The sequence below is a fragment of the Salmo salar genome, chromosome 24 (genome assembly GCF_965601325.2).
Source record: "Salmo salar chromosome 24, fSalSal1, whole genome shotgun sequence".
Classification (NCBI taxonomy): Eukaryota; Metazoa; Chordata; class Actinopteri; order Salmoniformes; family Salmonidae; genus Salmo; species Salmo salar.
The window spans coordinates 14,078,924-14,092,362 of NC_138314.1; the positions used below are offsets into that span (position 1 = coordinate 14,078,924).

The window sequence follows — 13,439 nt, forward strand, 5'->3', positions numbered from 1 at the left end:
GTGGTCTGGAGGTATTGGGGCCTGATGGTCTGGGGGGTAGGACTAGAGGGTCTCTCTCACCTCACTGAGGTGCTCTTTAGAGGTGCTCCTGTTGGGTCTGTTGAATTCCTGCATGGCCCCATCCGCGTCCAGCTTCACTGGGCGTACCTGCAGGGCCTTGATCTGGAGGAGAGACACAGAGGAAGAAGCACACATTATTATACAGTATAAAATTATAGAAAAAATATGTTGTGCATTATAATGCATTATGCATAGATCATAACGCATTATACATGTGCTCGCAATGCATTATGAAGAGGGTATTCATAAAGTGTTACCAAAAATGTTTTCTAGATCAGAGACAAAGTATCTCTTCGTGCTCCCGAGTGGCACAGCTGTCTAAGGCACTACATCTCAGTGCAAGAGGTGTCACTACAGTCCCTGGTTTGAATCCAAGATGTATCACATCCGGCTGTGATAGGGAGTCCCATAGGGTGGCGCACAATTGGCCCAGCATCGTACGGGTTTGGCCTAGGTAGATCGTCATTGTAAATAAGAATTTGTTCTTAACTGACTTTCTTAGTTAAATAAAGGTAAAATAAAAAATGGAATAAAAACATAAGTACGACTCCAGCCGAAGAAGACCAGCTACACAGCAACTCCTTGATACAACACGACCCAAACTCCATCACAACTATTCACACATCTGTTTCACCTGTCTTTGTGATTGTCTCCACCCCCCTCCAGGTGTCGCCCATTATCCCCTGTGTATTTATTCCTGTGTTCTCTGTTTGTCTGTTGCCAGTTCGTCTTGTTTGTTCAAGTCAACTAGTGTTTTTGACTCAGCTCCTGCTTTTTCCAGTCTCTCTTTTCTCACCCTCCTGGTTTTGACCCTTGCCTGTCCTGACCCCTCTGCCTGCCCCTGACCCTGAGCCTGCTTGCCGACCTGTACCTTTGCCCCCCTCTGGATTACCGACCTCTGCCTTACTCTGAGCCGGCCTGCTGCCCAGTACTGTTGCCCCACCTCTGGTTTACTGACCCCTGCCTGCCTTGACCTGTCTATTGCCTGCCCCTGTTGGAATATTAAACTATTGTTTATTCGATGTGGTCTGCATCTGGGTCTTACCTTCATACCTGATAGTACGAACTGGCCATGACTGACCCAGCAAACCCGGACCAGCTGTGCAACGCCATCTCCTCCCAAGGAACATCCATTGGTAGGCATGAGGAATTGCTTCGTGGGCTGACGGAGTGGGTCCAAACGTTGGCTGAGCACCATGACCGGGTGTTGGACATGCCGCTGGAGTAATTCCGCAGGTCGTCTGGGGGGCAGCTTGCCACGGTGGTAACCCCACCGCCCCTCAGCAACTCAGCAGTTAGCAGTACCACCCCACCGGCCACTCCACCTTCCCGGGTTACCTCCTCCAGAATGCTTTAATGGAGAGCCGAGCACCTGTCGGGCGTTTCTAGCTCAGTGTGCCCTCATTTCCGAGTTTCAGCCCTCCTCCTTCCCTCGGATCGCTCCAAAATAGCCTACCTCATCACGCTGATGTCTGGAAGGGCTCTCACCTGGGCTACCGCCGTGTGGGAACAGCAGCCGGCCATATGCACGAGCCTGGAGGGGTTTGTGGGAGAGGTGAGGAAGGACTTTGATGCCCTGTTATACGGGAGAGAAGCTACCCGGAAGCTAATCCAGCTCTGGCAGGATGCCCGCACTGTGGCCGACTATGCGGTGGATTTCCGTATGATGGCAGCGGTGAGCGCGTTGAACCCGGAAGCACTGTTCGACATGTTCCTGTAAGGCGTTTCGCAGGAGGTTAAGGGCGAGCTTGCGGCTCGGGAGTTACCCACAGATTTTGACACCCTCATCGCTTTGACCATCCGCATCGATGGGTGATTGTGGGAACGACAGATGGAGAGGAAATTCGATTTCACTCGCACATCCAGGGATTCCACCTCGCCTCCGAGTCATCTCGGAAGTCCCCGACGGTTCCGTGGCCGAGAGCACCCGAGATTTCCCGACCTTCTTCAAGAGTCATGAGCCCATGCAACTAGGCAGGGCTGGGCTGTCGCCAGCGGAACGACAACACCGGATCAGCACAAGGAACTGTCTGTATTGCGGGACTTTTGGTCATTTTGTGTCCTCATTCCCGGTAAAAGACCAGGCTCACCTGTAGGAGTGAGTACTCTGGTGGGCCATATGGGGAACTTTTCTGCTTCCCTTACTCGCATCCCTTTTCATGTCATTCTGCTGTGGGGAAATCTCTCCGGGTCTTCATTGCCACTCAGCCCCTCTCCATTCCTGTGGATGTTAGAGCGTTGGACAGGCGCTCTATAGGTCGGGTCACCCATAAGACCACTCCCATCAACTACATGTGTCAAGGAATCACAGTGAGACCATTCAGTTCCTGCTCATCAAGTCTCCCCAGATCCCCGTGGTTTTGGATTCTCCTGGCTCCAGCGACCCAACCCACTCATCAACTGATCTACGGGTGCCATCATGGCCTGGAGATTGTTCTGCCATGCCCACTGTCTGAAGTCGGGGCAACCTGCCCCAGGACATCTTTCTGGGCCCTCAGAGGTGGTTCTGGATCTCTCCGCCATTCCCGCGGAGTACCAGGATCTCCGGGAGGTGTTCCGCAAGTCCCGGCTACTTCCCTTCCGCCTCACCGCCCCTATGACTGCGGGATTGACCTTCTCCCTAGCACCACGCCGCCCCCTGGGGCGTCTGTACTCGCTGTCGGGACCTGAAACCAAGGCTATGGAGGACTACACAGGGTTCTTCTTAGTGGAGAAGAAGGACAAGACACTGCGCCCGTGCATTGATTACCGGGGACTCAATGACATCACTGTAAATAACCGATTTTCACTACCATTCATTTCCTCGTCCTCCAAGCCGCTCCAGGGGGCCACTGTGTTCTCCAAGCTGGTGCTACGTAAGCCTCCCACCTGGTGCGGATACGAGAGGGGGACGAATGGAAGACCGCTTTCAACACGGCCAGTGGCCACTACGAATATCTGGTCATTCCCTTTGGCCTCACCAACGCCCCTGCCGTGTTCCAGGCTCTGGTGAATGACGTTCTCTGCGACATGCTGAACTGGTTCGTCTTCGTCTACATTGATGACATCCTCATCTTCTCCCGCTCCCCCCAAGAACACGTGCTCCATGTCCGGCAGGTTCTCCAGCGCCTTCTGGAGAACCAGTTGTACGTTAAGGCAGAAAAGTACGAGTTCCATCACTCCACAATTCCCTTTCTGGGCTACCTCATCTCTGCTGGGAGCGTCAAGATGGATCCAGAGAAGGTGAAAGCAGTGGTGGATTGGCCTCAGCCTACATCCAGGGTGCAACTGCAACGCTTCCTGGGGTTCGCCAACTTTTATCCGTCGCTTTATTTGGGGTAATAGCACCCTGGCCTCCCCCTGTCTGCCCTCACCTCTACCAAGGTTCCGTTCACGTGGTCCACGGCCGCAGACTGGTCATTCCGGGAGCTTAAACACCAGTTCGCCATCGCTTCAATCCTAGTTCATCCGGACCCTTCCCGTCAGTTCGTGGTGGAGGCCAACGCTTCGGATGTCGGAGTGGCGTCTGTTCTGTCCCAGCGTTCTACCCTGGACCTTAAGCTGCATCCCTGCACCTTCTTCCACCGCCTCAATGCCATGGAGAGGAATTACGATGTGGGGAATCGGGAGCTTCTCGCGGTTAAGATGGCATTGGAGGAATGGAGGCACTGGTTCGAAGGGGCCAAACATCCATTCATTGTGTGGACCGACCACAAAAAACCTGGAGTATCTCCACACCACCTAGCGCCTCAACTCCAGGCAGGCGTGATGGGCCCTGCTGTTTACCCAGTTAAATTATCCCTCTCCTACCGGCTGGGGTCCAAGAACGTCAAGCCGGATGCCCTGTCTTGCCACTATAACCCTACGGCTACCACCCCCGAGCCCGAGACCATCCTTCCCACTTTATGCCTGGCAATGGCACTCAGTTGGGGTATCGGGAAACAGATCTGGAAGGCACAGCAGTCCCAGCCGAACTCTGGGGGGGGGGGGGGGGGGGGGCCAGATAACCGGGTATTCGTGTCTGACGCTGTCCGCTCCACGGGTCCTGGAGTGGGCCCATTCCTCCAGGCTTGCCTGCCACCCAGGCTCCTGGCAGATCCTGGTCTTTGTGCGACAACGTAGTGGCCACTGGCCGTGTTGTGACCTACCATGGTACTTGACGTCACCGCTTTTGTCGCCGCCTGCACGGTCTGTGCACAGAACAAGACCCCTCGACAAGCTCCGGCTGGCTTCCTCCAACCTCTGTCTGTCCCTCATCGCCCCTGGTCTCACATCTCCTGGACTTTGTCACAGGTCTCCCCTGTCTGATGGCAACACCGCCATCCTGACTGTGGTGGATCTCTTTTCCAAGACCGCCTGCTTCATTCCTCTCCCCAAGTTACCCTCTGCCAATGAGATGCCCAGCTCATGGTGCAGCACGTCTCCCGGATCCATGGACTGCCCGTGGAGATGGTCTCTGACCGCGGCTCTAAGTTCTTGTCCTGGTTCTGGAAGGCGTTCTGCACCCTCATTGGGTCGTCGGCCAGGCTGTCCTCCGGGTTCCACCGCCAGTCTAACGGCCAGTCGGAGCAAGCCAACCAGGACCTCGAGACCACCCTGCGCTGCTTGGTCTCCGCCAACCTCACCACCTGGAGCCAGCAGCTGGTGTTGGTGGAAGATCCCCGCAACACCCTTCCCTGCTCTTCCACGGGCCTATCACCATTTGAGTGTTTCCTGGGGTATCAGCCCCCACTCTTCCCTGAGCAGGAAGAGGAGGTCGGCATACCTTCTGCCCAGATGATTGTCCACCGCTGTTGTCGTACCTGGAGGAGAGCCCGGTCGGCCCTCCTCAAGACCACATCCAGGTATCGACAAAAAGCGGATCGCCATCGGACCCCGGCTCCCCGGTATCATCTCGGGCAGAAGGTATGGCTATCCAAACGGGATCTGCCCCTCCGGGTGGAATCCCGTTAACTCTCCCACCGGTTTATTGGCCCGTTCCCCATCTCCAAGATCATTAGCCCCTCTGCTGTTCATCTTCTGTTGCCCTGTACCCTTCGTATACATCCAACCTTTCATGTGTCCGGAGTCAAACCCATATATCACAGCCCTTTGTCTCCCATTTCCAGGCCCACCCCTCTCCCCCGTCTCATCGACGACCAACCGGCTTACACGGTGAGGCATCTCCTGAAGGTTCGACCTCGGGGCAGGGGGTTCCAGTACCTGGTTGACTGGGAGGGCTATGGCCTGGAGGAGAGGTGCTGGGTCCCCGCCAGGGACATCCTGGACCCAGGCCTCACCGCGGATTTTCAGCGCCGATTCCCCGGTCAACCAGGTATGCGCCCAGGTAGGATGCCAGGTGGATGTCGTCAACTGGCAGCTTCATGAAATAGTACCCGCAAAACACCAGTCTCAACGTCAACAGTGAAGATGTGACTCCGGGATGCTGGCCTTCTAGGCAGAGTTGTAAAGAAAAAGCCACATCTCAGACTGGCCAATAAAAAGAAAAGATTAAGATGGGCAAAAGAACACAGACACTGGACATAGGAACTCTGCCTAGAAGGCCAGCATCCCGGAGTCGCCTCTCTGACGGTGAGACTGGTGTTTTGCAGGTACTATTTAATTAAGCTGCCAGTTGAGGACTTGTGAGGCATCTATTTCTCAAACTAGACTCTCTAATGTACATGTACTCTTACTCAGTTGTGCACTGGGCCTCCCACTCCTCTTTCTATTCTGGTTAGAGACAGTTTGTGCTGTTCTGTGAAGGTTGGTTGCTGATAATGGCACTCTGTACGCCTATGTAGATATTCCATAATAAATCTGCCGTTCCCAGCTACAATAGTCATGTACAACATTATCAATGTCTACACTGTATTTCTGATCAATTTGATGTTATTTTAATGGACAAAAAAATTGGTTTTCTTTCAAAAACAAGGACATGTCTATGTGACCCTAAACTTTTGAACGGCAGTGTGTATATAATATATACACACAATTGTGTATCCCCCACATCTAAAACCAAAGCTGCGCCCCTCTATTCACACAAAGGAAATCCATCCGTAATAGAAGTAGCTCAGTGTGAAACTGCTGATCTCAGTATCAGTTTATAGTTTTAATGTATGCAAGCAGCACTGGCAGAAACCAAAATGTCTGCCTGAAAGTCATGACCTCCGCATTGATGTAACACCTGTATCCAACAACAGTCTGCAGAAAAGTAGTTACCAAAATCATGAGCATTTTGTTCATTGTTTACAACCTGCACATAACGGTCGAATGATGAAGTTGCTTGTTTGGGTCTGCCAACATGAGAGCACATGTTGTTTGGTGGGGGCTAGACAGACAAGCCATGAGAGGAGCGTTGGCTTGGCAGCGACCCATATTCCTAGGACAGATGGGAGGCAGCCACACCGCCACAGTCGGACGAGGAGGTAGGAGGTAGTCCTCCCCACATCATCCTATCAGTCCTCTACAAGCCCCTCTCTGAAAACAATTGGGACGGCTGATGGCGGATGGCTGCCTGTGGGGTGTAATCCACTTGACTAGCAGCTTGCCGCTCTGCCTGCTCTAGTCCCTGGTGGCGTAGCACGTCGTGGCTCGCCTCGGTCTCCAGATTTCCACTGTAATTTAAGCAGATCACTGCTACAATTAACCTTTCCCGGGAAATATCAATTATGGCCCCCGGCAGAGTAAAATTAAAAGGGTCATCAGCTAATCTGACAGGTCCTGTACTGAGGCGGCATGGCAGAGTCGCTGCCACCTGGCTGGCCGAGATAGAGACTGAGAGAAAGAGAGGCTGCCCTGGCTGTTTGTCTACCCTTCTGTCTGTCTGTCCATTTGCCCGGTGACCAGCAACCAGCAGCGACAAGCCAAATAGACACAATTCCCTTTTAATTACCCTGCCGAGACCCTGGCCAGGCCGAGCCAGATGAGGCCTGCTGATTGGACGAAAGGCGCTAGCGTATGTTGAGGTCAGTAGTGACAGCCCGGCAGAAATGGCACAATGCCTCAGGCAACATACTGCAATCAGGGTGCAGACACACAGACAGGAAGGAGAGAGAGACCCTGCAGGTGGTCGTAATCAGGTGTCTGCCATCCTACAACTCCCACTGTCTCTCTCCCTCTCTATCTTTCTCCATCTCTCGCTCTCTGAATCTCTCTCCCTGGCTGTCAAGCTAATTACTCCTTGAATCTGAAAATGGATGACAGGCTTTATGATTACTACTTTTTTTGGCACAAAGAATCCACTTCCAAACAGAGGTGAGGTTGGGTTCATGTCATCTTGTCAAGTCAAGTGCAGTGCACTGACAGCCAGGAAGACAGTCAGGCACTCTGATTACTTTGTTTACCAAGCATCAGCGCTGACAAATATCCAAGCCAAAGTGTTTACACCCCCTCCAGCAGGTCCGTAGTGGTGGATCCTCACTCAGCAATCACACTGATTATTGATCAGAGCAGAGGGGCTAATTAGCGACCCAGCTTAACGATGCTGCCTGCCGGTCTGGCTGTAAGGAGGCTCTCTAACCTATTGTTCAGCAGAACAGGAGGAATTGATCCAGGCTAAAATTCAGCGCCTCTGATAGAGATTGGCAGCCCTGTCGGCCTGTGATTAAGGATGTGGATAGTTCAGGTTCAGGGAGAGGCTTTACTTGGTCTTGAGATCTACCTGTATCTCTTTAATTCTTTTTTGTACTCAAGTGGCAGCCTATTCCCTATGTAATGCACGACGCACACAATTGTTTTCTCTCACTAGCACTGAAGGGCAAGGCCACAATATAGAGGACTAGTGGGTGGAGCTAATGTCTCCTCTGAGATCTGATTGGCCGATCAAAGTCAAAGTCAACCTAGCTTTGAAATGCACTCTGGGTAACACTAGGGGGAATGATTCTCTAAACGGCCCTGTTATAGAGCCCTGTATTCTGTCCTGTGGATTAATTTAGTTTACAACGGCATAGAGAATTGCCAGGTGCAGCATGGGGCAAGGTTAAACAGGTTGAGTTCAAGAAGCGGCAGCGAGTGTTTCTCCGCTCCGCATTAAAGGCACTCTGCAGAAATAAAAAAAAGTGCACAAGTAACGTGTGTGTTGTACATGAATAATGCACTGGAAATTAGGCCCATTAGTCTGGGTATTGAACGTGTCTGCTCTACGGACAGACTCTCTCTGGAGGCTCTGCTCTGTGCTCTTTAATTAGCTTCAAAGGGCCCTCTAGCGTCTTAATTTCTCCCAAGTTGATTAGCTGCTGACTGCCGACTTGGGCCTGCTCATTTACACTGAACTGAACTGCAGGGGTTTATAAAGACAGGAAAAACCCCTAAGAACAAACCGCCTAGTCGTGACATTGTTAAAAACAGCAGTGTTTCAGTGGGGCTGACAGAGTCCATTCACGCTAGGCTATGCTAACCTGCCTCTCCCCCATGTTGATCAATTTGCAGCCAGCCAGCCCACAGGCAGGGAGCTGGTGGTTGATGCTTTGTTGTGATGCTCTTTTGACCCCCCCCCCCCCCCATCTTGTAGGGCAGCCATTTCAGGGCCTCTGCATCAGAAGGGTCTCCACCTTCCTGGTCGAATTAAAAAGCTTTCAGCCCCTCAGCACCTCTCCCTCTCTCTCGTCATTCTCCTCTCCCCGGCCTCTCTTCACCTGTCAGCTGTAGTCTGGGAGGTTGTGCCATGGCCTCATCCCAGTGTCAGTCCTTATTACCCTCATCCAGACCTGAGCCTCCGCCTGGCATCTCTTCTCCTCTCTGCTGGCTATATTGTGGGGCTGTGGCGGGGCGGCAGGGTGGGCCAGGTGCAGTGCCGGGGAGGAGGCCCTCCGCCAGGATACAGATCCTTCCTCTAATTTGTTCTGAAAAGTGTCCTGTGCAAAGGATCCTCACCCCCATTAACCCAACGAGACGCAGCGAGGGATAGAGCCACTGCTGCTGGGGGATGGGAAGGAGGTGGCGGGGCCCAGCCCAGCAGTGTTGAGCATCAAGCAGGCAGGCAGCAGCAGAGAGAGGCACCTCAGTGCCGCAGAGCACTGGCTCAATCTATTGGCTCATTATCCCCAGCGCAGGCTGGGGCGCAGACAAGTGCACTTTAGGGCCACAGGCCAAATTGATTCATCTGCCTTCATTTTCTTCAGGCTCAGAAGTGGCAGCTGCTCAGAGGCAGGGGAAGGAAGGAGAGCGAGCGGTGCTGGAGTTCCTGGCTTTGTTCATCCTCAGCTCAGCAGCACCCGACACGTCTCGTCTGCCTCCACCTCCTCTCACACCCCTCCCTCCTCCTCCTCTCACACCCCTCCCTCCTCCTTCACCATTACACCCACCTCCCTCCCTCCCCTTCTGTAATGGTAACAGCCACAACACCCTAAGTCCCTGGCTGGAAATTAGCCCAAGGACAAAGTAGTGGGTTTACTACAGGGATAGAGCAAATGGATTTTTGCATTTATTTTGATGAGTCCCCGCGTATCCATTACGTGTCTTAATCCTGTATTATTCATCCCCCTTGTAATAAATGACCACATAAAAAGGGAACATGTGTTATACGAGAGCTCAAATGCCCCAATAACTCTCTCCGGGTACAGTGAAGTCAGTCAGGAAGGACTACATCATATTTGCCAGGGGAACAAATACGAGCTTGTGAAATTGCAACAAGACGGCGTTTCTATTCTTGGCAGTGACACCAGGACAAGAGAAAACAGTCACTCGTCAGATTAAAACAACACAGACCCACCAGACAAACGAGCTGCAGCACACAAACAGACAAAGAATAACCCACCACCCGGCATGTGTTCGTGTGAGGATGATAAACCACACACGGATACTGTAGCTAAGTAGGAGGCCTCCCTCCTCCTCATCCTCCACCGCACCGTAACAAATGAGTCAACCTTAAAAACCACAAACGCTTCTTGCCCTAATTCAGCGGTCCCCCTCAGGAGCGATCAGAGTCCCACAGGCCCTGTCTGTAACAGATGAACAGGGTAGAGTAGAGCTGGGATCCCCTTGGCCCCCTCATCTCATCCCTGCCCTGCAGCCCTCTCCAATCACTCTCACCATATGTCTCCTGGGGGAGAAAGGGGAGCTGAGAGAGGGGGGAGGGGGAGCCCAGAGGGAGCGGAGGGAGGAAGGCACACCTGCTCCTGAACATGGACTCCTCCCTCAGAACCTATCCCTGGGGCTTTGAGCCCTTCCCTAACACCTCCCACCCTAACCCCAACCCCAGCGACCCCACCTGCCCCCCCCTCACCATGCCCCCCCTCACCTGTCAACCAGGTTCAATACAACACCGTCTGCCCTGCACTGATAAGCACACAGCCCCTAAGGACGCACAGACACACACCCAAGCACACATGCACACACACACCCTTCTTATCGCAGGCAAGCATTTCTCAGTGCTGCTAACAACAGCAATTAGGCCAATAATGTTGAAATGTTAGTAATGTTATTAGAAACGAGAGCAAGTGCAATCCTCAGGATTTGTGTTCTCTTCATTACCCGAGTCAACAACGCATCCAAATTATGCAGATCACCCTCTCTCTCCCTCTCTCTCTCCCCCTCCCAAGATGCACAGGCTTTGATTCCTGCATAAACTATTAGTGTTGAAAGAAGGAGCGTGTTTTGCAAATGGTTACGTACGCTAATGAAATACATTTAAATATCATTCACTTCCCTTTAGTGTTGTGTTGTTGTTTCTGTCTGGAGCTCAGCTTCACTATTTACAAGTCAAAGTTCCCTAGACATGAAAAAAAGACGTTTAAAGAGAGAAAAAAGCAGGGATAAACAAGTGACCTCTGGGTTTGGCAGCATTACATTGAACCTTCACTAGTTGAGATATGGTTTAGAAAGAAAGATTCATTGTTGTAGTTGCTTTTCTATGTGATTAAATATCTTCACAGAGGAAATGATAGGAGCAGGCTAATATAACATTTGAAATACAAGTGCCACACATAATGCAGTAGCAAATTGAATTACTAGAAAAGATGGCAAATGCAAATGCATGAGACGCACTCATTGCTGTGGGTTGGTGGTATAGATCTATTGAGATTCAATCTATTATGCATGACAGCTGATCTGCATTGGCTAAGTACCATATTTCTTCATATTTAATGTTGTTTACACAAATAAATAATAACTTGTATTGAGATCTGATGGCCGCGTTGGCGTTCCAGATTAAAAACAAAATAGTGCATTATATGATATAATGGTTGCTATAATTATATTTTAAAATGATGGTTGCTTATCATGGTAAATAAATAAAATAATCCTCTTGCTAAATAAAGAAAGATAGAGATTGTTGTCCTAATGGAAATGTAGGTCATTACTGTAACAGGTAACTTGTTCACAAAGACTTCTGGTTAAATTCATCAATTCAGTTTGTTTATTGTATTACGCAATGTAATAACCTTAACAAGGCCTCGTATGCCATATATCCAGTTCATAAATACCAACGTAATTTCACAACAACACGGTTAATCAATTATGACTCTCTATAACCTCATAAATCAGTGGAGACGAGAGATAAGCATAAGCCAGGTTCTGAGAGATGTCGAAACAACAGAACGTAGCCTACGACTGAAGACAGAGGTTTCAGTGGCCCTTGGCCTTGCCTTATGCACCTTAACACTAACTGACTGAACGAACACAAACCGTTACAAGCTATCATAAAATCGCAATGACTCTGTGGAAATCCAGTGCCCAGTTTTGGCCCGACAACACACCAACGTCTCATTCGATGGGGACTCTCTTTAGCCTCGTCACATCATATCCATGTGTTAACGGCAACAGAGGATATCAGCTCCTTTCCACATAACACGTACAGGGATACGGCCTGCGTCCCAAATGGCACCCTATTCCCTATATAGTGACTTTTTGGGGAAGTGGCAACATTCACACTGCACGCTAAGAAGTGACACCGGATAATAGTGACACTCTCCTTCGAAACACGTAGCCTGAGAAATATCAATATCAATATCAAATTACATCTGAAATAATGATCAGTCAAACTTTTTTATAGAGGATATGTGAAAAAGGGACTTTATGTGCTTATTTTGGATTTTTTTTTGCTGTATGTGCTTTTTGACTCAAACACGCACTTCAGACACCTTGCCTTCTGACTCGAGGGCGTCATTAGAATCCTGGGAGGATAAAAAGAGAAAAGCAGATGTGTATGAGCAAAGGGAAGAAACGTTGGAAACCAGTGTGGCATTACAACCAGGTTGCCAGATCCATGCTTTATCCAGCTTCTATTTTCACTCAGAGGAGCTGTCTAAAGCACAAACTGGTACTTTAGCTCTGGCAACTAGGCTAATGTACAGTAGCACCTCTTACCTAGCCTGTATGACTACAAGACAGCCGTGACCGAGGACACCATGGTGAGCAATGCTCCTCCAGTGATTACAACACGCTCAGCTCAGGCATTTGAAAGTGACAGTGTGTAAAATGTAGGTGTGTCCAAATGTAGCCCCAGTATGGAGGTTTATCCTCAGGCTTATAAAGCATCAACTAGAGTTAATCTGGGTCTTACTCAGGAGGCTGTGCGAGAGAGCAGACAACCAGATGGGAAAGAGAGAGAGAGAGAGAGAGAGAGAGAGAGAGAGAGAGAGAGAGAGAGAGAGAGAGAGAGAGAGAGAGAGAGAGAGAGAGAGAGAGAGAAGGGGCTGGGGTTGTGAGGCAGAGCCAGAGGGCTGCATCCCAAATATTACACTATTCCCTATATGGCGCACTACTTTTGATAGGAGCCGTTGTCAAAAGTAACCTATCGCACTATATAGGGAATAGCGTGCCATTTGGGACGCAACCCAGAGACAGCCAGAGCTCTGGGCCTGTTTAAATCGGAGGCAGATGTAACACATGTAATGAATCAACCTGGGCTAATACTGCTCCCTCTGATGTCTGAGAACTCTTCCTGCCCTTGGAAAAGTCCTGAACGTTATCTCACGCCTGCACAAACTGCCAGTGCATTTGTTGTGTAGGAGTTTGTGCATATGAATGTGTAGGAGAGTGTGTGTCTCTCTCTCTGTGTGTGTGTGTGTGTGTGTGATGATGTTTGTGGTCTCCTGGACAGCTGCACAAATCCCCGGTGGAATCATGTTCTGACAGCTGCAATTTTATATTAGGCTTAGGGATGTATGTGTATGGAGGGGCGAGTTAACACATGGCCCAGCAACGGTCACATGAAAGACGTAGGACCTAATCAGAAGACCATTGCTGTTCGAATGGTAACGACAATCCAATAAAACATGTTGCCGTGCATAAATCTGAAATCGTCAATCAAGTTTACTGCATATCGATCTGCAGCATATAAATAAATACCTGTGCAAATCTCACAGAGGCTTCTGAAACACAACATATAGATTTTACAAAGGGAGAAAGAAGAGGTCAAGAGTCAAAGGGGTAAATATAGAATTGAACAAACACACGGTATAGTGCCTCTGACCCTAAAA

General features: G+C 50.4%; 1 protein-coding gene across 8 annotated transcripts in view; it reads right to left on the reverse strand.

The window, feature by feature from the left end:
- The window catches only part of LOC106585083 (autism susceptibility gene 2 protein), a 385,999-nt gene that overhangs the window by 229,513 nt on the left and 143,047 nt on the right, over window positions 1-13,439 (reverse strand). For all 8 annotated transcript variants that reach the window (XM_082968508.1, XM_014170870.3, XM_014170872.3 and 5 more), the window contains exon 3: window positions 61-162. In XM_082968508.1, the coding sequence (XP_082824634.1) occupies window positions 61-162 (102 nt within the window). The remainder of the gene's footprint in view (window positions 1-60; window positions 163-13,439) is intronic.